At 41.4% G+C, this 24,960-nt stretch overlaps 1 protein-coding gene across 2 annotated transcripts in view; it reads right to left on the reverse strand.

Annotated features, from left to right (window-relative positions):
* LOC105483705 (mitochondrial ribosomal protein L42) overlaps positions 1-24,960 on the reverse strand; it is a 65,090-nt gene that overhangs the window by 17,459 nt on the left and 22,671 nt on the right. The window contains exons 1-5 of one of the 2 annotated variants that reach the window (XM_011744703.3): positions 23,048-23,156; positions 21,255-21,418; positions 14,893-14,956; positions 12,493-12,577; positions 3,364-3,527 (exon numbers count right to left, since the gene is read on the reverse strand). In XM_011744703.3, coding sequence (XP_011743005.1) covers positions 3,364-3,527; positions 12,493-12,577; positions 14,893-14,956; positions 21,255-21,324 — 383 coding nt within the window. In that variant the 5' untranslated portion in view covers positions 21,325-21,418; positions 23,048-23,156. Of the gene's footprint in view, positions 1-3,363; positions 3,528-12,492; positions 12,578-14,892; positions 14,957-21,254; positions 21,419-23,047; positions 23,157-24,960 lie in introns of those variants that run through there. The other variant, XM_071071313.1, reaches the window with a different exon arrangement.

The raw sequence follows: 24,960 nt of genomic DNA on the forward strand, positions 1-24,960 counted from the left end.
ATGGACAGACGGACAGACAGATAGATAGAGGGATAGAAAAAAAGAAAGAAATGGTCACTGACATCCAGAAACCAACACCTGAAAATGACTCACATTAACCCAAAATATATATGTAGATACCAAATAAATACGTGTTGAACGGTAAGTGATTACACATAGGCTTACTGAAAATTCAGCAAGATGATACATCTACAAGGACAAGGCCTATAGATAAAATTTCTCTTTATACACATAAACTAGTCTCTGGGGTTTTTTTGCCAAGCTCTTTATTAGGATAGATATTGGGACAATCAAGTCCCTCTAATTAAAGTTAATTTACAACAAAAAATGCCTAGTAGTTTTGATGGGAAAAAAAATATCAGGAGATTAAACTAACTAGCAGTCAAAAGCTGATTAGCAGTAAGATTAAGTAAATAAGATTAAACATAGTTAGGGTACTAAACACAAATGTCTAAAGATAACATGCTTGGTTTTAAGACTCCTAATTATTCTCCCTGTCTTCAGTCTTGTCTCTGTCAGGTTACACACCTTTAGAATTATTTGGTTCTGAATGCTTAAAACAGATTGTAGCAATATGGAACATGCAGGAAAGAAACAGGTACGGAAAGCCATTACAGAAGACGTTGAAACAAGGTTTGAACTCAAATACCTGGATAATGTGATACAAGTCAAAAATAAACATGAGAGATGTTAAGAATCATAAAAAGAAATCTCAGAATATAATGAGATTTAATGATTTAAGATATAGGGCTATCAGATGGTTCCCTAATTTGTTTGCACATATCCTAACTTTACAATTAAAAATATAAGGAAAAATCCAGGTAGCATGCATAAACAAAGTGGGTATTAAATAAGAAGGCAGGCCGGAGGAGTGGCTCACTCCTGTAATCCCAGCACTTTGGGAGGCCAAGGTGGGCAGATCACCTGAGGTCAGGAGTTCGAGACCAGCCTGGCCAACATGGTGAAACCTCATCTCTACTAAAAATACAAAAAATTCGCCAGGTATGGTGGCACATGCCTATAGTCCCAGCTATTTGGGAGGCTGAGGCGGGAGAATCACTTGAACCCGGGAAGCGGAGGTTGCAGTGAGCTGAGATCACACCACCACACTCCAGCCTAGGCGACAGAGTGAGACTATGTCTCAAAAAATAAATTAATTAATTAAATAAAATAAATAAGAAGGAAAAATCAAAGAAGGAGATACAAAAGAGAAGCAGGAATTGAAAGACCACGTTGGCCCCACTCCCGCAAAAAAAAAAAAATCAATATTTTTCCTTGGGAAAATGATATAAAAAATCACTTTTATTATAGAGATTACTAAGAAAGGGGCTTCTTGGCCGGGCGCGGTGGCTCACGCCTGTAATCCCAGCACTTTGGGAGGCCGAGATGGGCGGATCACGAGGTCAGGAGATCGAGACCATCCTGACTAACACGGTGAAACCCCGTCTCTACTAAAAAAAAATACAAAAATTAGCCGGGCGCGGTGGCGGGCGCCTGTAGTCCCAGCCACACGGGAGGCTGAGGCAGGAGAATGGCGTGAACCCGGGAGGCGGAGCTTGCAGTGAGTGGAGATCGCGCCACTGCACTCCAGCCTGGGAGACAGAGTGAGACTCCGTCTCAAAAAAAAAAAAAAAAAAATTAAAAAAAAAAAAAAAAAAAAAAGAAAGGGGCTTCTTAACACAGAAAACAATGGGCTATGTTTTGTTATAATAAATTAATATTCTGGGTGCCATAATCTGACCTACTAGTAATTTCCCCCACACACTTTATCTGAAATGCTATTTCCTCTGCCTGTGAAGTTTACCCCTCATTCTCAATGGGTTAACTCCTAACCCTCCTTCAAGGCTCAATTACACTTGATTTAACCGTTTATTTACTCCACTTCCTTCCCTCCTTGACTATAAACAATTTGTAAACGGGGATTATGTTTTGCATTAACCAGCACTTAGAGCAGCTCGATGAATGTATATTCATTAATTCTCTAAATGTACTCAGCCCAGTGCTAGTTACTGAGTTAAACAAGTAAGAACAAAGTTTTGTTCAAACTAGCTGGGCATGGCAGAGTGTGCCTGTAATCCCAGCTACTTAGGAGGCTGAGGAAGGAAGATTGCTTGAGCCCAGGAATTCAAGATCAGCCTGGGTAACACAGTGAGACCTCCTTTTCAAAAAAAAAAAAAAAAAAAAAGTTTGTTCAAATATAAACAACAAAAATATCTTATAGTTTGGTATGGAAGAAGACAGATACAAAAGAAAAAAATCAAAAAAAGGAAAACTAATTAATGCCAGAGTCAAATGGCAGGTAAGAATAGATGGAAAATGTGAGTGTTTGTGAACATCAGGGCAATTATAGTTTCTAAGGGAACTGAGAACAACATATGCTGCCCAATCATTTGCTGTAACCCAATATTTTTTGCAGTAACTCAAAATCTGATAAAGAAATTAATAAAAGGCTGAAGACACAATCAATTACTTAACAGGAAAATGAACAAAAACAACATATCAAATGAATACATCATAGAATGTAAAAATTTTCAAGAACTCTTGTAAAATTCACTGAAAGCTCTGGTTAAATTCCCCCATTAAAATAAAGAAAAAAAGAAGTACTATTTCATTTTAGCTAAATTATATGTAAACTTAAAAGTACAGTGGCAGTGGCTCATGCTTATAATCCCAGCTGAGGGAGGAGGATCACTTGACTCCAGGAGTTTAAAATCAGCCTGGGTAACACAGTAAGTGAGCCCTTGCCTCTACAAAAGAAAAAACATGAGCCAGGCTCAGTGGCTCACGTCCATAATCTCAGCACTTTGGGAGGCCAAGGCAGGTGGATCACAAGGTCAGGAGTTCAAGATCATCCTGGCTAACATGGTAAAACCTCATCTCCACTGAAAATACAAAAAATTAGCCGGGTGTGGTGGCACGTGCCTGTAGTCCCAGGTACTCAGGAGGCTGAAGCAGGAGAATCGCTTGAACCTGGAGGTAGAGGTTGCAGTGAAACGAGATCACGCCACTGCACTCCAGCCTGGTTGACAGAGCAAGACTCAAAAAAAAAAGAACAAAATTAGCCAGGTGTGGTGGCACATGCCTGTAGTCCTAGCTACTCAGAAGGCTAAATGGGAAGATCACTTGAGCACTGGAGGTTGAGGCTGCAGTGAGCTGAGACTGTGGCACTGCACTCCAGTCTGGGTGACAAAGTGAGATCCTGTCTCAGAAAAGGAAAAAAAAAAAGTACAAAATAGTATGTGATTATACTTGGGGTTAATTTCCTCATGCAAAATACCACTTCACAAGTTTGTTTCTGCAAGAAAATCAAGGTGTTCCTTTACTGTATCTAGTGGGGATTGAAGAAAAGAAAAGAAAACTTACTGTCCATGAGGATACCAACGGTGCTTAGTTGTAAAGAACATTTTGCTAAGTTTTTCTATCATAGGTCCTTCCTCAAGGTGTTCAACTTTTTCTTCCAATCTGGTTTTCAGCACTTGATCATGTGTTTCTTCATTGTTATGCACAGGATCTGGCCGAGGGACAGGCTACAAAATAATCAGTAACAAACATCATGAAGATGTGGGAATGTTAGCCAGCATTTGTTCGAGATTACAATAAAACAATTACTATACTCAGTAATTCACTATAGTACTTTAGGGAGGGCAAATAAGTTATCAAAACAAAGTTTCACTTAGTTGCATTATTCATTAGTCAGAAATATTTTTCTTCTCACACCAAATTTTAGGTTTCTTTTCTAATAATAAAGTTCTTATTTAGGCCAGGTGCAGTGAGTGGCTCATGCCTGTAATCCCAGCACTTTGGGAAACCAAGACAGGAGAATCGTTTGAGCCCAGGAGTTCCAAAGCACGGGACCAGCTTGGACAACATGGTCAGACAAAAAAATTTAAAAACTATCTAGGCGTGATGGCATGCACCTGTAGTCCCAGCTACTCGAGAGGCTGAAGTGGGAGGATCACTTGAGACCAGGAGGTCGAAGCTACCTGTGATCACACTACTGGGTTCCAGCCTGGGTGACAGAGTGAAACCCTGTCTCAAAAAAAAGAGAAAGAAAAATAGGCCGGGTGTGGTGGCTCATGCCTGTAATTCCAGCACTTTGGGAGGCCAAGGTGGGAGGATCACTTCAGTTTGAGTTCAAGACCAGCCTGGACAACACAGCGAGACCTTGTCTCTACTACAAATAGAAAAAAAAAAAAGAAAAAAAGAAAGCCCTCATTTAACATTCTTATTTTCCACAGTAATAAAGTACTTATTACTTTAGTTTCTGTTTCTCAAAGGTATAAATTATGTCTATTATTATTTTTTAACTTAAAAGTTTACCATTCACTTTATATATCATTAAGGTGAGAAACTGAAAAACTTTTCATTGAAAATGACATTTTTTGGCTGGGCGCGGTGGCTCACGCCTGTAATCCCAGCACTTTGGGAGGCCGAGGCGGGTGGATCACCTGATGTCAGGACAAGACCAGCCTGGCCAACAGGGTGAAACCCTGTCTCTACTAAAAATACAAAAATTAGCTTGGTGCGGTAGTGCATGCCTGTAATCCCAGCTACTTGGGAGGCTGAGGAAGGAGAATTGCTTTAGCCCGGGAGGCAGAGGTTGCAGTGAGCCAAGATTGCACCTTTGCACTCCAGCCTGGGTGACAGAACAAGACTCCGTCTCAAAAAAAAAAAAAAGAAAGAAAATGACATTTCTTATATCCAATGGAAGCAGAAAAATTTTCAACATTTTCATTTCAGGTGACTAAAACGCCACCAAACAGTGCTTTATTGTTATTTAAATACCTTTCCCCCAAAGTTAATGATTACTAAAAATCTCATCTCCTCGACACACATGAATGATATACAACATATTCCACCAGTAATAGTGGCTCACTAAAGAGTTTAAGAATCACTGTCTTGGCCAGCCACGTGTCTCACATCTGTAATCCCAGCACTTTCGGAGGCCAAGGTGGGAGGACCATTTGAGCCCAGGAGTTTAAAACCAGCCTGGCCAACACAGTGAGACCTCATCTCTACAAAAAATTTAAAAACAGCGGGCCGGGCGCGGTGGCTCAAGCCTGTAATCCCAGCACTTTGGGAGGCCGAGACGGGCGAATCACGAGGTCAGGAGATCGAGACCATCCTAACATGGGCTAACATGGTGAAACCCCGTCCTCACTAAAAAATACAAAAAACCAGCCGGGCGAGGTGGCGGGCACCTGTAGTCCCAGCTACTCGGGAGGCTGAGGCAGGAGAATGGCATAAGCCTGGGAGGCGGAGCTTGCAGTGAGCTGAGATCCGGCCACTGCACTCCAGCCTGGGCAACAGAGCGAGACTCCGTCTCAAAAAAAAAAAAATTTTAAAACAAAAAATAAATTAGCCAGGCATGGTGGTGTACGGCTGCAGTCCCAGCTTCTTGGGGTCTGAGGCAGGATGATCCTTTGAGCCCAGGAGTTCAAGGCTGCAGTGAGCCATGACTGCACAGTACCCTCCTGCCTGAGCAAGAAAGAGACCCTGTATCAAAACAAAACAAAACAAAATAAAACAAAACAGAAAACAAAAGGAATCACTATCTTGGAGGGTCAAGTTACCTATATTTTAAATATTAAGTGTTATTAAGGTATGTAACAAAGATTGTAACATTCAATACTATATAAAGCTATCATAATGAAAGTAACATATTCAATAATAATATATATGTAACAAGACTGTAACACTGCCTTGCTTTAAAATAACTACATATATGTATTATAATACAATGAAAATCTGAATTTACAACCAGTAAGAAACAATTCAAACAGATATTTTCTTTACATTCATATACTATTAGTGACAACTACATTCTACCACTGTATTAAATATTATAGCATACATTTATATCTAGTTTATGCACATGAAACAAGACCTCTTTAAAAGGCAATGTGGTCAGGTGCGGTGGCTCACGTGTTAACCCTAGCACTTTGGGCAGATCACTTTGAGCTCAGGAGTTGGAGACTCTGTCTCTACAAAACATACAAAAAATTAGCCAGGCATGATAGCTCATGCCTGTAGTCCCAGCTACTGAGGAGGCTGAAATGGGAGGATCGCTTAAGCCCAGGAAGCAGAGGCTGCAGTGAGCCAAGATCGCGCCACTGAATTCCAGTCTGGGTGACACAGACAGACCCTGTCTCAATTAAAAAAAAAAGGCAACGTGGACCACGTGCAGTGGCTCACACCTGCAATCCCAGCACTTAGGAAGGTCAAAGTAGCAAAGGAATATTTCAGCCTAGGAGTTCGAGACCAGCCGGGGCACCATCGTGAGACCCCCCGCCATCTCTATTTTTATATGTATGTTTTTTAAAAAGCAATGGAGGTGGCACAATTAAGTAAAGTCATGGGCTGCATAAGAATGTTTTGAGGCTGGGCGCAGTGACACACGCCTGTAATCCCAGCACTTTGGGAGGCCGCGGTGGACGGATCACATGAGGTGAGGAGTTCAAGACCAGCCTGGCCAACATGGTGAAACTCTTTGTCTCTACTGAAAATACAAAAATTAGCCAGGTATGGTGGTGCATGCCTGTAATCCCGGCTACTTGGGAGGCTGAGACAGGAGAATTGCTTGAACCCAGGAGGCAAAGGTTTCAGTGAGCCGAGATCATGCCACTGCATTCCACCCTGGGTGACAGGGCGAGATTCTGTCTGAAATAATAACAATGTTTTGGTCAACAATGTACAGTGATGAAGGACAGTGTATACTACAGTGGTCCCATAAGATTATCATGAAGCTAGAAAAATTCCTAGTGATGGTGCAGAAAGCCTAGTGATGGTGCAGAAAGCCACAGTGCAATGCATTGCTTACATGTTTGTGGTGGTGCTAAAGTAAACAAACTGACTGCACTGCCAGCTGTATAAAAGTATAGCACATACAATTATATATAGCACATAATACTCGATAATAATAATAAATAACGGCAGGGTACAGTGGCTCACGCCTGTAATCCCAGCACTTTGTGAGGCTTGAGCTTAGGAGTTCAAAACCAGCCAAAGCAACATGTAGTGAGACCCTGTCTCAACCAAAATAATTTAAAAATAATAATAATAATAAATGACTAGGCAACTGGTTTATGCATTTACTATACTATACTTTTTATCATTAGAGTGTACTCCTTCTACTTGTTAAAAAAGTCAATTGTAAAACAGCCTCAGGCAAGCCCTTCAGGAGGTATTCCAGAAGAAGGCATTGTTATCATAAGAGATGACAGCTCCAGGCATGTTATTGTCCCTGAAGACCTTCCAGTGGGACAAAATGTGGAGGTAGAAGACAGTAATATTGATCATCCTGACCCTGTGTGGGCCTAGACTATGTGTGTGTCTTAGTTTTCACAAAAAAAAGTTTAAAAAGTGCAAACAAAAATTGCAATACAAAAAAGCTTATAGAATAAGGATATAAAGAAAATATTTATGTATAGCTGTACACGATATTTTAAGCTAAGTGTTATTACAAAAGAGTAAAAAAGTATTAAAAATGTTTTGGCCGGGTGCAGTGGCTCATGCCTGTAATCCTAGCACTTCGGGAGGCTGAGACGGGCGGATCACGAGGTCAGGAGATCGAGACCATCCTGGCTAACACGGTGAAACCCCGTCTCTACTAAAAATACAAAAAAATTAGCCGGCCGTAGTGGCGGCGCCTGTAGTCCCAGCTACTCGGGAGGCTGAGGCAGGAGAATGGCGTGAACCCGGGAGGCGGAGCTTGCAGTGAGCTGAGATAGCGCCACCACACTCCAGCCTAGGTGACTGAGCAAGACTCCGTCTCAAAAAAAAAAAAAAAAAAAATTTTTTTAAGTTTATCAAGTTTAAAAGTGACAGTAACCTAAGGTTAATTTATTATTAAAGAAAGAAAAATATTTTTAAAAAAATTTAGTGTAGCCTAAACATATAGTGTTTGTTTATAAAGTATACAGCAGTGTACAATAATGTACTAGGCCTTCACACTCACTGACTCACCCAGGGCAACTTCCAGTCCTGTAAGCTCCATTTTTGGCTAAGTACCCTATACAGGTGTATTACATTTTATCTTTTATATCACATTTTTACTGTGCCTTTTCTATGTTTAAATATGTTTAGATACATAAATATTTACCATTGTGTTACAACTGCCTATAGTATTCACTACAGTTAATATGTTGTATACATTTGTAGCCTGGGAGCAATAGGCTATACCATAAAGTCTGGGTGTGTAGTAGCCTACACCATCTAGGTTTGCATAAGTAACACTCTATGATGTTCACATAACAATGAAATTGCCTAATGATGCATTTCTCAGAACATATCCCCATCAGTAAGCAATGCATGACTGCACTACAGAAATGCAAAGTAACAAAGATATCAGTGAAAAGTAGAAAGGGAGCCAAGTCACAGCTTTGTCAAAAAGACCAGAATGGGGCCAGGTATGGTGGCTCATGCCTGTAATCCCAGCACTCTGGGAGGCCAAGGCAGGTAGATCACTTGAGGCCAGGAGTTAGAGACCAGCCTGGCCAACATGGCAAAACCCCCTCTCCACTAAAAACACAAGAATTAGCTGGGCGTGGTCATGAGTGCCTGTAATCCCAGCTATCTGGGTGGCTGAGGCATAAGAATCCCTTGAACCTGGGGAGGCATGGAGGTTGCAATGAGACAAGATCACACTACTGCATTCTAGCCTGGTTGACAGAGACTTTGTCTCAAAAAAAAAACAAACCAGATTGGGCAAGGTACAGTGGCTCACGCCTGTAAGCCCAGCACTTTGGGAAGCCAAGGTGAGGACTGCTTGGGTCCAGGAATTCCATATCGGTTTGGACAACACAGTGAGACCCTGTCTACAAAAATTGTAAAAATTAGCTGGGCATGGTGGTGTGTGCCTCTATAGTCCCAGCTACTCAGGAGGCTAAAGTGGGAGGACTGCTTGAGCCCATGTTACTATTATTCTAATAGTAACATGTTCTCAAGAATGTTTCTTATTTTGCAGCCCAATCTACAATTTATTGCTTGACAAACAAAAAACTTTCCTGCTTTCTCATGTGAATGTCTCTTAGCCCTAAAACATAAAACCCTTAAGCATGAAGAGGAAGGAACAATTTCATTCACTTAATAGAAAAATATTTATTGTGCACCTACCAAGTTCAAGTTCAAAGTGTTATTTCAGGTGCTGAAGACCAAGAATGGGAAAAAAACACACAAGGCCCTGTCCTCATCGAGCTTACATTTTAGTGATGGGAGACAGCCAGAAAACATCCAGTATGCTAGAAATAATAAATGCTGTTGAGAAAAGTAAATCAAAGGACAACAAGGAGTACAGGAGCAAAGGTACAACTTGAAATGCAGTAGCCAAGGAAGGCCACACAAGATAACAGATAAGCAAAAAGACCTTAAGGAAAGGGAGTAAACTATGAGGTAAAAGCATTCCAGGCAAAGGAAGCAGGAAATACAAAAGCTCTGAGTGGGGAGCTCGCCTAATACAGTTGAAAAACAGCTGCGGTTGTGGTCAGTATGGTGGCAGTGGAGTGATTTACTTGAAAACTTGTAGGAGTGATTACTTACCTAAACTAGAGATGAATATTGATGATGTGGCAGAGAAGATAATTGTCAAAACAAGGGAAATACAAGAAAGAAAGAGGATGCAGGGGAGGTGGGCATGTATACAGAGGAATGATGATAATGATAAACCATGATACGAATCTGTGCTGGGTAAGGAGGGAGTGAGAATGTATGAGATACATGAGGGGCCGGGCGCGGTGGCTCAAGCCTGTAATCCCAGCACTTTGGGAGGCCGAGACGGGTGGATCACGAGGTCAGGAGATCGAGACCATCCTGGCGAACACGGTGAAACCCCGTCTCTACTAAAAAGTACAAAAAAAGTAGCTGGGCGAGGTGGCGGGCGCCTGTAGTCCCAGCTACTCGGGAGGCTGAGGCAGGAGAATGGCGTGAACCCGGGAGGCGGAGCTTGCAGTGAGCCGAGATCCGGCCACTGCACTCCAGCCTGGGCGACAGAGAGAGACTCCGTCTCAAAAAAAAAAAAAAAAAGAGATACATGAGGGACTGTGAAAAAGTGGTTGGATCAATGGATGTAGGTTACAAAGAGGGAATGAATAATTCTTGGAGCTGGGAGACCAAGAGGGACTAGTAGTTAACGATTGGATTTCTTAAAATTTAGATTGGAAAAGAGGAGTAGCAATTATTGGTAATTAGAATATCTCTAGGGAATCCTCCCATGGAAATGGGTGGCTGACGTAGTGAGAGATCAAGAAGTGAGACACCACAGTATTAGATCATCTACATGGATGTTGAAGTAACAAAGAATGAGGGTAAAACAGTATTGGAGAAAGTGTGACAGCAAGCTTAGAAAATTCAAGGAAGTGCAGAGTGGTAGAGGAGGAGAAATAACCTGGCAGTTGGTAGATAACAGCAACAAAAAAAGATAGTAAATGATCTAGTTGGATGATACAAGCTACAAAGCCAGAAATTGTTAGGAAGGAAGAGAAATTATCTAGATTTGACAATGAGGAGCTACAGGGATACCTTCCCCATCTTTAGACTCAGTGGTAAAAGAGTATGAGAGAGAAAACAGCAACTACTTAAAAGAACTGCTGAGGAAGTAATGTCTCCAGGGTACAGGCAGGTTTCTATTAGAGTCAGAAGGTGAAGCAACATTCTGGAATAGGTTAAGGTTGTAAGAGATTTTGTCAAGGGTGGTAAGTTCTACAAGTACAGTGGGAAAGTTTTGACAGTTGAGGACGGTCAGATTCAGAGATATAAAGAGCCATATGGGGATAAGAGTCTGGATGATGTGAAATGACCTGGCATTCTTAGTATAATTGCTAAAACAGGGCAAATAAACCGAAGATATTCAACAAAATAACAATGGACAAAGGCACAACATAGTGTGACCTGGAGGGTTTACAGGCCAAAACTCAGTGATGTAGGCCTATTTTTCTAAACGTTGCCCAACTAAGTGATACAAAAGAGGCACTGGATTAGTACCTATGATACCTGGCTTTTGTTTCCTAACAAAGCAGGGAGACAAAATGGTGAGTTTAAAAAGGAATACAGAAATTATTTGTTGGTCAGGCGCGGTGGCTCATGCCTGTAATCCCAGCGCTTTGGGAGGCTGAGGCAGGCAGATTATGAGGTCAAGAGATTGAGACCATCCTGCCCAACATGGTGAAACCCTGTCTCTACTAAAAATACAAAAATTAGCCGGGTGTGGTGGGGCACGCCTCTAGTCCCAGTTACTAAGGAGGCTGAGACAGAAGAATCACTTGAACCCAGGAGGCAGAGGCTGCTGTGAGCCGAGATCGCGCCATTGCACTCCAGCCTGGGCAACAGAGCAAGACTCAGTCTCAAAAAAAAAAAAAAAAAAGAAAGAAATTATTTGTCAAATCAACCAGCACCCTGACCTTAATGATGATTTTTTAAAATAAGTACCACTAAATACATCATGTGATGACCTAAACCATCTAATTATTTTCTCCTCAAAAAGCAAGTCAAGGCTGGGCACAGTGGCTCATGCCTGTAATCTCAGCACTTTGGGAGGCCAAGGCAGGCAGATCACCTGAGCTTGGGAGTTTGAGATCAGCCTGGGCAACATGGTGAAATGCCGTCTCTACTAAAAATACAAAAATTTAAAAAAATTAAAAAATTAGCCGGGCGTAGTGGCAGGTGCCTGTAGTCCCAGGTACTTGGGAGGCTGAGACAGGAGAATAGCTTGAACCCAGGAGGTGGAGGTTGCAGTGAGCCGGATCACGCCACTGCACCCCTGCCTGGGCGACAGAGTGAGACCCTGTCTCAAAAAAAAAAAAAAAAGCAAATCAAACATTACCTAGTAGAAGGAGGCTTAAAGAAATAGGAAAAAGCTTTTGAAATACAAAACTAAAAAAAAGACTTGGGTCAAACTAAAAATAAATTATATTAAAAACAATACAAAATCCTCTTCTGTCTAGTACTTGATTTTTTAAAAAAATAGGGAAAGAAATCTAACTGAGTCATTCAAAATACATACCTATGTTGTCCCATTAAAAAATAAAAATTAAAAAAACAAATTCACCAAATGTTAAAAAAAAAAAAAACCATCAGAACCAACAGTAAAAAAGTAGTTGTAATCCCAGCACTTTTATTTGTAACAGCACTCTAAAATACAACTTTTTCATAATTTTCTACATTATAATATGGGGCAGTATGGGACAATGCATTTTATAATTTTATATTAGATGTATTTGATCTTTAACCAGAAATCTACCAAATCTTTTAGACCAGAAAACTGATGCCATAATTGTGTTTAAATGGTTCACTTTGTATTCTGAAAAAAACAAAACAAAAGACTGTAAAGAAAGCAGATGAAAAACAAATAAGAGAAAAATCAAAATAGTAAAATTAAAAAGCCAAAAGAAAATCTAAAGCAAGGAAAATCAGACGACTCCCTTCTTTTTGGATACTATAAAGAAGTACAAACATTTCTAACAGCAAATTAAAAACTACAAGACATTTTCTCATACATACTTTTGTGTGTTCATATGGAATGTCCACAGAAGGGTGGTAGCATACTATTGTCCTGCCATCAGAAGTCAGAGCAAGCTCTACGTTGCTAAAAAAGAATGTTTTAGAAATAAAGTTATACTGTATTCAAGGCAAAATGATTATTCTTTTTTTTTTTTTTTTTTTTTTGAGATGGAATCTCACTGTGTCACCCAGGCTGGAGTGCAATGGGCACTCCAGGTTAAAGCTAAAATTAGTGCCCGGCCTAATTTTAGCTTTAAGAATAATCATTCTGGGCCCAGCGTGGTGGCTCATGCCTGTAATCCCAGCACTTTGTAAGGCCGAGGTGGGCAGATTGCTTGAGGTCAGGAGTTCAAGACCAGTCTAGCAAAACCCCGATTCTACCAAAAATACAAATATTAGCCAAGTGTAGTGGCACATACCTGTACTCCCAGCTACGCAGGAGGCTGAGGCAGGAGAATCACTTGAACCCAGGAGGCGGAGGCTGCAGTGAGTCAAGATCATGCCACTGCACTCCAGCCTGGGCAACAGAATGAGACTCCATCTCAAAAAAAAAAAAAAAAAAAAAAGCTAAAATTAATTAATCACAAATTGCTGAAGAGAAGATACTACATCACTGGATTGGCAAACCTGGTACCCAAAACACAGGAGACAACTGAAGACCATCCCACAGAATATGTCAGCTTAAATACCACAACAAAATAATTTGTAGGTAACAGAGAATAGGTATTAGATTGTTTCACCATGGTTACAAGATTGAATACTATAACATGGCTACAATGAACATTTAATCTGCCAAATGATTTCTTCATGAGAAGATAGTTTTATATAATGCAAAACACGCATATGACTCAATCTTTCCAGGTTCAAAAAATGTTACCTACTCCAGTTTCATCGCTATCATAGTACTCATTAGATGTACAATTAGTGTCAAGGCCAGGTGTGGTAGCTCACATCTGTAATCCTTACACTTTGGGAGGCCAAGGCGGGAGGATCACTTAAGCTCAGGAGTTTGAGACCAGCCTGGGTAACATGGCAAAATCCTGTCTCTACAAAAAATAAAAAAAATTAGCCAGGTGTGGTGGTACACACCTACAGTTCCAGTTACTTGGGGGCGCTGAGGCAGGAGGATAGCTTGAATCCGGGAGGTTGAGGCTGCAGTGAGCTGACAGAGCGTCACTGAACTCCAGTCTGGGCGACAAAGTGAGACCCTGTCTCAAAAATAAAAATAAAAGGCCAACCATGATGGCTCACACCTGTAATCCTTGCATGCTGGAAGGCCGAGGGAGGCAGATCGCTTGAGCTCAGGAGTTTAAGATCAGCCTGGGCAACATGCTGAAACCCCGTTTCTATAAAAAATACAGAATTAGCTGGGTGTGGTGGCACACACCTGTAGTCCCAGCCGCTTGGGGGCTGAGGCAAGAGGATTACTTGAACCTCACAAGTTGAGGCTCCAGTGAGCTGAGATAGCGCCACTGCATTCCAGCCTGGGTGACAAAGTGAGAACCTGTCTCAAAAAAATAAAAGGTCAGTTGCAGTGCCTCACGCCTGTAATTCCAGCATTTTGGGAGGCCCAGGTGGGCAGATTACCTGAGGTAAGGACTTTGAGACCAGCCTGGCTAACATGGTGAAACCCCATCTCTACTAAAAATACAAAAATTAGCCAGGCATGGTGGCACACGCCTATAGTCTCAGCTACTCAGGAGGCTGAGGCTGGAAAATCGCCTGAACATGGGAGGTGGAGGTTGCAGTGAGCCAAGATCACACCACTGCTCTCTAGCCTGGGCGACAGAACAAGACCCCATCTCGAAAACAAAATAAAAATAAAACTAGTGTCAAGAGAGAAGAAAAAATATTTTTATTATCATTTTGTAATAAAAACAACACAGATTAAGAAAATACGTTGCAGTTTCTGCATATCAGACTCTGCTGCAGAGGAAAAAGACAATGTCATATGTTATTCCTAGTTCTTATCATAGTGACTAAATTGAATAAGTACCAAATGAATGGTGGTTAAATTAAGTATGTGTAATTTAGGATTATTCAATATCAAACAAAAGAAAAGATAAATAATAGCTTAAGCTAACAGATATGAACCCTATAAAAACGAATTAACTTTTCCAAAAAGCTAAAGCATGCTTTAGAAAGGACGGCAGTTCTAAACAGCATGTCTGTCTTACAACAAATTAAATATTCAATGAAACACAATGATAATAATTTTTATTTAAAATGTTTATAAGCTCAGATACTGGGTAAATAAAATCATTAAAACAATTTTAAAAAACAAAATTAAGGAAAGAATAATGAGAAACGAAAGCGTAAGACATCAAAACAAGAAATAAAATTAAATTATTTCAGATATAACTAAGACTATTATTTTTTCAGTTGAGTTTTAATACATACCAATTATAGTCATCTGGTAGAGGAGAATACGTAGATTTATGACAAACACAATATAAAGCTCCATCTGCAAAAACCCCAAACAGTAAAATAGATTTAGTTAATTTGAGCATATTTTCTCCATAAATTTAAAGCTAGTTTTACTCATTCAACCAACATTTACTGTTTACTATGAAACAGGCTTGTGCTAGGGGCTAGAGATTCAACAACAAACAAAACTCAGTCCCAACCCTCAAAAGGGTATAGTCTGCTTGTTAGAGAGACAGACAAACAATTACAACATAGAGGATAAGCACTGTTAGGACTGGTAAACACTGGCAAAGATGGGTCACACAGAAAGGCTACCAAACAAATTGTGCAGGTTCAAGAAAGCCTTTTCAGTGGAGGTGATGTCCAAGGTGCTCTAAAGAATGAGAAAATAAGAATTGATAAGAGATAAAAACAATGTTTCTAGCAGAGGGAGTAACAGGTGCAAGGACTCCAGGTAAAATAAAAATTAAAAGTATTTGGGTACTCCAGCCTTTCCAAGAAAGAATTTAAAGTATTTGGGGCGAGGTGCAGTGGCTCACGCCTGTAATCCCAACACTTTGGGAGACCAAGGCGGGCAGATCACCTAAGGTCAAGGAGTTCAAGACCAGCCTGACCAACATGGTGAAACCTTGTCTCTACTAAAAATACAAAATAAGCCAGGCGTGGTCAGCTACTCAGGAGGCTGAAGCAGGAGAATTGCTTGAACCCAGGAGGCAGAGGTTGCAGTGAGCTGAGATCATGCCATTGCACTCCAGCCTGAGCAACAAGAGCGAAACTCCGTTTCAAAAAAATAAATAAATAAAAATAAAGTATTTGGGTTTTCCAAGGTGCAGAGTTTATAAGGGAGCGATGAAGTGATGAAATATGAAATAATCTGTTCAAAATTAACTTTTCTTAATCAAAATGCTTACATTTTAAAGCATATTTTCCTTTTTTAGAATACCTGAAATTCAAGAGCCATAATTGCTCTTTTTTTTTTTTTTTTTTGAGATGCAGTCTCGCTCTGCCGCCCAGGCTGGAGTGCAGTGGCACGATCTCGGCTCACTGCAAGCTCTGCCTCCCGGGTTCACGCCATTCTCCTGCCTCAGCCTCCTGAGTAGCTAGGAGTACAGGCACCCGCCACCACGCCAGGCTAATTTTTTGTATTTTTAGTAGAGATGGGGTTTCACCATGTTAGCCAGGATGGTCTTAATCTCCTGACCTCGTGATCCACCTGCCTCAGCCTCCCAAAGTGCTGGGATTACAGGCGTGAGCCACCATGCCCGGCCATAATTGCTATTTAAAAGCTTGTGAAAGGTTCTCCTATGTTCAAAAAAAGGATATTCTTTTAACACAAAGAAAAAAATTTAAAAGTAATTCAATATAGTTAAAAGCAAGTTTTGAATGCATCTTGATTAATGCCAAGAATCAAAGTCAGAGCCTCTTGTTCCTGTGATATAGGACTGTAACCTATCCTGCCTTCCCTATCTCCATGCCTTCACCATGTCCTCAGTATGGAATTCCATCCCCATTTTGTTCAAATACCCCTCATCCTTAAAAGTCTAACACTTGCCAGGCACAGTGGCTCATTCCTGTAATCCCAGCACTTCGGGAGGCCAGGGCAGGTGGATCACTTGAGGTCAGGAATTCGAGACCAGCCTGGCCAACATGGTGAAACCCCCTCTCTACTAAAAATACAAAAAACTGGCCAGGCATGTTGATGCATGCCTGTAATCCCAAGAGTGAAACTCCATCTCAAAAATAAATAAATAAATAAATAAATAAGCAGACATGGTGGTGCACATCTGCAGTCTTGCTTACTTGGGAGACTAAGATAGTAGGAACATCTGAGCCCAGGGAGGTCAAGGCTGCAGTGGGCCAAGACTGCGCCACTGCACTCCAGCCTGGGCAACAGAGTGAGACCTACCTCGAAAAAAAAAAAAAAAAAGAAACATTCATTACCTGACATTTTACCAGTGGAAGTTCTGGATATAGAGGTAGCAGAAGCTCTAAATATATAATTAGGACCAATGCCGAAGTTAACACCAATCAAGCCAAAGCAATTCAATGTGCCAGAAGAACTTCAATTAACAATAATTTCTGTAATTTATGAGTTATTCTTGTTACATATATATGTTTAATTACATTTTGAAAAGAGCTAGCCGGGCGCGGTGGCTCAAGCCTGTAATCCCAGCACTTTGGGAGGCCGAGACGGGCGGAACACGAGGTCAGGAGATCGAGACCATCCTGGCTAACACGGTGAAACCCCGTCTCTACTAAAAAATACAAAAAAACTAGCTGGGCGAGGTGGCGGGCACCTGTAGTCCCAGCTACTAGGGAGGCTGAGGCAGGAGAATGGCATAAACCCGGGAGGCGGAGCTTGCAGTGAGCTGAGATCTGGCCAATGCCATCCAGCCTGGGCGCAGAGCGAGACTCCGTCTCAAAAAAAAAAAAAAAAAAAAGAAAAGAGCTATGAAAGCTAAAAGTTGTCCCATCTTCAAATGCTCAGTATTTTACCTTGCTACTGAAAAGGAAGTACAGTAGAAAGTATACTGGACAAAGTAAGGTGGGGAGATCCAGATTTTGGTCACAGTTCTCATTTACCAAATATGTGACCCTAGGTAAACTTATGAGGGCCACAGAACTCAAGTTTCCTTACCTTCATAAAGAGGATAATACTACATGGGTTACCAAAATCAAAACTGTTATAAGGATCAAATGGCTTAACATGCTTTGAAAACTGTAAAGTGCTCTACATTCCCAGGCTGACTGACCATTTGGGAAATTTTAAAATATTCCTTCTAGAATATAGGGAAGCCTTTTTATTTTTGCTCATTGAACTTCCTTCCTTAATCATGATTTCGCTTTGCCTCCAATCTTAATGTTCTTCCCTTTTTTATTAAACATCAATAATAACAGTAATGAAACTTTCTTTAATTTTAATTTTTTATTTTTGAGACAGGGTCTCGCTCTGTCTCCCAGGCTGGAATGCAATGGCACAATCACAGCCTCGAACTCCTGGACTCAAGCAGTCTTCCTACCTCAGCCTCCTGAGAAGGCTGCCTCCCGAGTAGGCTGCCTCCCTCCTGGGACCACAGGAGCGCACCACCTCGCCCAGCTAATTTTTGTAACTTTTATAGAAATGGCATTTTGTCACATTGCCCAGCCTGGTCTCAAACTTCGGAGCCTGCCTCAGCCTCCCAAAGTGCTGGTATTACAGGTGTGAGCCACCATGCCCAGCCCTTTACTTTCAATAATAGTAGTAGTAGGAACTTCGCAGTATAAGGGACTTTTAGGACATAAGAAGTTAGGTCACTGAGTATTAGGATGACTGATAACGGAATGATTTTCTAGGGTAACCTAATGCTTAGTTAATTAGGTATTTTGAGAGTAACTCTAATCCATTCAGATTACTTCAACAAACACTGATATATCTCCTATCATGATGAGAGGCACCAGGGACACCAAAATGAATTAGATACAGTACAAACTTAGTGGGAAATCCAGTGGGGAAAAAGATATATAAACAATTTTCAATTATCCAGGGACACATTAATTGGTTTTCTGATGGGCCTGTGTGAGGACTAATTGCTTCAAAACATAGACTATGTAAAAACTGATTGGATCTGACTTCTCATTAGTCTAGGAGCTAGGTTCCTGCAAGGCAAAGAGCAGGCTAAGAAGTAAGGGTCTTTCTTCCAATTCTCACAACAAAAATGCTCCTAGATAATCAAATGCTGATTGTAGTTTTGTTGTGACTTATTTTAGTTTATATCCAAAGTCTCTTAAGCAATCTCCTATTCCATTTACTGAACTCTAAGTTGATTTTACTTTGAATATAATGTAATAAATGTTATTATGTTTAGGGCCCTAAAAAAGGGGACAGTAGGGCAAGCAAGGAAGCAGGGATGGAAAGCTTCCTATAAGAGCAGGATTTGGTGGCCGGGTGCGGTGGCTCACGCCTATAATTCCAGCACTCTGGGAGGCTGAGGTGGCAGACCACTTGAGGTCAGGAGTTTGAGACCAGTCTGGCCAAGATGGTGAAACCCCTTCCCTACTAAAAATACAAAAACTAGGACAGGCGCAATGGCTCACACCTGCAATCCCAGCACTTCGGGAGGCCAAGGCAGGCAGATCATTTGAGGTTGGCAGTTCGAGACCAGCCTGGCCAACACGGTGAAGCTCTACCTCTACTAAAAATACAAATATTAACCAGGCATGGTGGTAGGTGCCTATAATCCCGGCTACTCGGGAGGCTGAGGCAGGAGAATCACTTGAACCCGGGAAACAGAGGTTGCCATGTGCCAAGATCATGCCTCTGTGCTCCAGCCTGAACAATGGAGCAAGATTCAGTCTCAAAAAACAAAACAAAATAAAATAGAGTAGGATCCAACAAACCTTTGAGCATTCTATTCAACAAAGGTGTTTACTGAGTAAAATATTTTCCCCGCCTCAAGCATAACAAATTGCCTATTTATTACTTTACTTTTACTCTATTCTTCAAATAGCTCTTTTCTCTTTAATTCAATAAACAAACTTTCAATTACAAATAGTGGTAAACAGGAAATAAGAAAGAAGAGACAAAGGTCAAGGTCAAGCAGAGTTGTATTTACAAAGTCAGCTGCACCCCAGGCGCGATGGCTCACACGCCTGTAATCCCAGCACTTTGGGAGGCTGAGGCGGGCGGATCACCTGAGGTTGGGAGTTCGAGACCAGCCTGACCAACGTGGAGAAACCCCCGTCTCTACTGAAAATACAAAATTAGCTGGGTGTGCTGGCCTGTGATCCCAGCTGCTTGGGAAGTTGAGGCAGGAGAATTGCTTGAACCCAGGAGGCAGAGGTTGCAGTGAGCCGGAGATTGCACCATTGCACTCCAGCCTGGGCAACAAGAACAAAACTCCATCTCAAAAAAAAAAAAAAAAAAAACAGTCAGCTGCACTTGCATGTTTATCAGTGCACTATTCACAATAGCAAAGACATGGAAACAAGCCCATCAACGGCAGACTGGATAAATAATATGTGGTATATATGTACACCATGGATTATTAGCCAGACATTAAAACAAATAAAATCACATCCTTTGCAGCAACATAGATGCAGCTGGAGGCCATTATCCTAAGTGAATTAATGCAAAAACAGCCAAATACTACATGTTCTCACTTACATGTAGGAGGTAAACATTGGGTACATATGGACACAAAAATGGGAACAATAAACACTGGTGACTCAAAACAGAAGGGAGGGATGGAGGGAAGGGTTGAAAAACTAACTATTGGGCACTATATTCACTATTTGGGTGATGGGTTGAGTTGAAGCCCAAATCTCAGCATATGTAATATATCCATGTAACAAACCTGCATATGTACCCCCTGAATCTAAAATAAAAAATAAAAATAAAAAGTTGGCTGACATAGTTAAACATAAAAAGGCAAACCTACTGTAGCCTTCTATACATGTCTACTTTAGAAATGGGAGAACAGAGTTTACAAACAGGAAAAGAAAAAAGAAAGCACAGTTGGCTGAGAAAAAAGACTTTAATATTCTATTTACTTATTTGGGTCCATGCTTTGACTGTCAAACATGTATTAACAAGCTTTCGAGAAAATATTAACTATATACAGTTCTTTAGAAAAGGCAGAAATTACATTTCATATTTTTAAAATGGCTAGGTACATAGAAAAAACACAATGAGAATCCACCAAAATATTAACAATGATTATCTCTGGAATATGGGACTGTAAATTTACCCTTTATTCGCATATTTTAAGAACTACTAAAAAAGCAATACATGTAATTGAACAAGAGAAAGTTACCCTTGACCAGTCCCTTACTCCTGCCCTCAGCTAAATCCCGAGTGGGCTACACAGATAGCCACTGTTTGGTCCAGACCTTTTACCTCTGCATTTATGCATATGCACACATGCATATGATGGATCATCTTTTAAACATACAAATAAGATCATATGATAGATATACATAGATATGGTTCTGACACGCTTTTTTTTTTTGTTTCTATTTGGAGATTTTTCCATGTCAGTAACAGCTGTATGACAGTCACAGTTAAGATGTACCATAATTTATCCATTCCCCTCCCCAATCCACTTTTTTTTTTAGAGATGGGGGTCTTTTTAGAGATGTCACCCAGGCTGGTCTCAAACTCCTGGCCTTAAGCAGTCCTCCCACCTCCCAAAGTGCTGGGATTACAGGCATGAGACACCACATCTCATGTTTTCTCCCACTTTCCATTACTGCAAACACTCCTGCAAATTACAGGTGTATACAATAACTAAATGCTTTAAATTTTCTATATTCTTAAAAGTTTAAAACTTTTTAAACATTAAAAAAATTTCACTTACTTTGGATTGGAAATAAATGTTTCAAGATAGTTCTCTTTGACATCACCCATTTTACTGCAGCTACAGCCATGGTGTTTCAAGATGCTTATCAAGTGGTATGAAAAAAGATGTTCTGAAGAGAAACTGCTTTTAACATCTGCTTCTAGGCATACCAATTTCTACTCCTGCCGAAGAGATAAAGAAAAATCAGTGCTACCTATGGTAAACTTAAGTTAAATTAAACACCACAAGAACAAGGTAACAATCACCGCCTAGAAGTCAATTGAAGCAATGCTTTTAAACAACTTGGCAATTCACACGATTTAACAACAGGACGAAGAGCAACACGGTCAAAATATAAGATCAGAACCACTGGAACTATGTCCATTACTATTTATCCTAGATGCAAACTTCTCTGCACCCAGTGCAGCTCCTTCTACTTACTGAACACTCAGTACATGTGTAATTACTCTTGAAACAGTCATTCACAAATGGTACACAGAGTATTCATTCTCATAATGCTAGCGTGTCTGTGTACAACCTCCAAGGTTCCATATACAAGATACTACGTCACTTACAGTACTATCCTGTTTCTGATTAAATATTTCTGTCTGCCCTGAGCCATTAATATAATAATAAAGAAATATCAAACAAGAAGGCCTATCCTTAGCCTATTAAATACTCAATTGGAGGAACTCATACAAATGCCCTCAAGTCCCAGATAAAATTTCACCATCTTATATGTGTATAAGGTCTTTAACTTTCCAAGGTACTTTCGCCACCATTTCATTTTGCTCTCGTATTAATCATGTGATTATTCTGATTCATGAAGACACTAAAGTATAAAATTTAAAAGTCTTGCTTCCAAGGACTTTAAAGTCAGTCACTGCCAAACTGGGAAACTTTATAACAAGTCATTAAATGATCCTCAGTTTCTCCAATGACAAAATGGGGAAAACCACAATCTTCATGGGCTGTTGTGAATAAATGACAAATAACCATTGTTAAACCTTGTTTTTAATAGTCTTCAACGACTATCCGTGCCCTTCCCCCAATAGTGATAAAAGGGAATTAGGACACAGGTCCTCTTATTTGCTAGGCTAAATCACTCACACTGATACCTTGCACTGCCAGTACATTAACACTGCTAACCGTGAGCTCATACGTGTGCTTTTTAGTTTATAATCCACTTTCATATACATTACATGCTCTGACTTTCACAAGTCTGTGAAGCAGGCATCTCCATTTCACAGATTAAGAACAAAGGCTCAGAGAGGTCAATCGATTACTTGGCCAGTATATCGTTGCTTAATAGGTGACATGCGTGGGACGTAAACCCATGACCTCTGACCACGAACAAAACATCTTGGGGGAAATTAGGTCCCCTCTGACCGAAGCCCAGAGGCAAGCACACTCTGCTGGGAGTCAGATTATTCACCCCAGGAAGATCATTTCAGAGGTCAAGTCCCTTGGCCCGGAATTCAACCCCAAAACAAAAGCCACATAGCCTCTGAGGGTAAGAGGTTTGAGGAGCAGGCTACCAGGAGCACACGGACTCTTCGACCTAAATGAGTCCCTAGAGCCACAAGCTGCATCAGCCACCCCCGGGCGTCCGCCAGGTAACGAAGGGGGCGCTACAGGAAGCGCGCGGCCACATGCCGGCCCTTCTGCAGGAAGGGCAAAGGCTGGGGATGCAGGAAGCCTCGCCCTGCTGGGAACGACAGGCGGGAGACCTCGACACCTGCAGACAAACACTATGGGCCTGCCTAGCTTCGAGGGAGTCCTCCACAGAAGGACTAGAGGGAAGCGGTTACCTTGACAGCTTCTCACCACGAGCCCACCATCTTGTTTCAATCCGGGTCCCAAGAAACAGCGCCGCGCGCGCCCTCCCGGCCGCGGGGCATTCTGGGAAATGTAGTCTCCGTGGGAAAGCAGCCCGGTCGCAGAGGGAAAGCGGAGTCGTTGCTATGGACTCTTGCCTTTATTTGTAGCAGCATGGCCGCAACGTTATCAAGGTGCCCAGAAAAACAAAATCACTGCCCCAAATACATACCCTTAGAAACTAACAAACTTTTTTTGTGTGTGTGTGAGGCAGTCTCATTCTGTCACCCAGACTGGAGTGCAATGGCTCCATTACGGCTCACTGCAGCCTGTACCTCCTGGGCCCAAGAGATCCTCCCACCTCAGCGTCCTGAGTAGCTGGTACTACAGGCGCACACCACCACACCCGGCTAATTTTTTAATATTTTTGTAGAGACGGGGTCTTGCTATGTTGCCCACGCTGGTCTCAAGCGATCCTCCCACCTCCACCTCCCAAAGTGCTGGAATTACAGGCCTGAGCCACCATGCAAGCCTACAAGTACTTTTTTAAAAAATTATGTTAATATTCAAAGAAATCGTAGATTGCCCTTTAGTAAATGAGTTAAAGTTTCCCAGGGGAAGAGACATTCCCGAGAAGCCCTGAAATGTGTAGGTTAGGAATTGGACGTTTGGAATCAGAATGTGAAGAGGCCCTCCACTTGGAGAACCTGGCACTGTGCCCTCAGAACTGTGCTGGCTACATATTATGGGAGGAAGTAACTATGCAGAATCTTGGACCTTGCCTTCCATCTTAGGAGGAAGGAAAGGCCCCTGGGCCTTTGCACTCTCTGTTCCCATTGCCAACAATGCGCTTCTCTCACCTCTTCTCTTGACCTTACTGTATACAGGCCTTTCTCAAATATCATCTTGGAAAGGACCACACCACTAAAATAGCCTCACCCACCCTTATTCCATGCCCCCCTTTATTTTCCTTCAGAACATTTACCATTACCTGACTTTATATTATGTGTTTGCTCGTTTAACTTTTTTTGTTTGTTTGTTTGTTTGTTTGTTTGTTTGTTTTTTGAGGCAGAGTCTCACTCTGTCGCCCAGGCTGGAGTGCAGTGGCATGATCTTGGCTTACTGCAACCTCTGCCTCTCGGCTTCAAGCGATTCTCCTTCCTCAGCCTCCCGAATAGCTGGGATTACAGGTGCCGACCACCACACCCAGCTAATTTTTGTATTTTTAGCAGAGATGGGACTTTGCCATGTTCGCCGGACTGATCTTGAACTCCTTACCTCAGGTGATCTGCCCGCCTCCGCCTCCCAAAGTGCTGGGATTACAGGCGTGCACCACTGCACCCAGCCTCGTTTAATGTCTCTTATGCTGGATAATGTAAGCTCCGTGAAGGCAGAGACATATGTCTATCTTGTTCTTCACCATGTGCAAACCCAGCATCTCAGACTGTGCTCGGCCTCATTATAGGTCTCCAGTAAGTGTTTGCTGAACAAATGAAAAGACTAGATAACATTGCAAGTATCCAAGACAGCAGATGATTGGCTGGTAAAGCAGAAGTGGTTGCCTAGAAATTCCCTTTTCCCATGATTTGCAAAATGTTGCTTTTGTATATTTTTCTAAGAAAGAATCTATAGCTTTTAGTATGTATTCCAGGGAATTGATAAACCCCTCAACAAGTTAAGAACCATATTCCTGAAGTGACAAGTATTGAAAGTAAGTGAACACAGATCACATAGTAAAGAAAACTGAATATGGGCTGTGTAGTATGTCTCCTCATTTCCCAGGGAACATCAGGAGGCTAATCTTTGCTCTTGTAGAAGCCCACAGAGGGTCCATCTGTGTCCTTTCTGGACTATGCAATAGGAAGGGACAGAGAGGAGAAACAGATTTGAATGAGCAGTCAACTGG

The sequence above is a fragment of the Macaca nemestrina genome, chromosome 10 (assembly GCF_043159975.1).
Source record: "Macaca nemestrina isolate mMacNem1 chromosome 10, mMacNem.hap1, whole genome shotgun sequence".
NCBI lineage: Eukaryota > Metazoa > Chordata > Mammalia > Primates > Cercopithecidae > Macaca > Macaca nemestrina.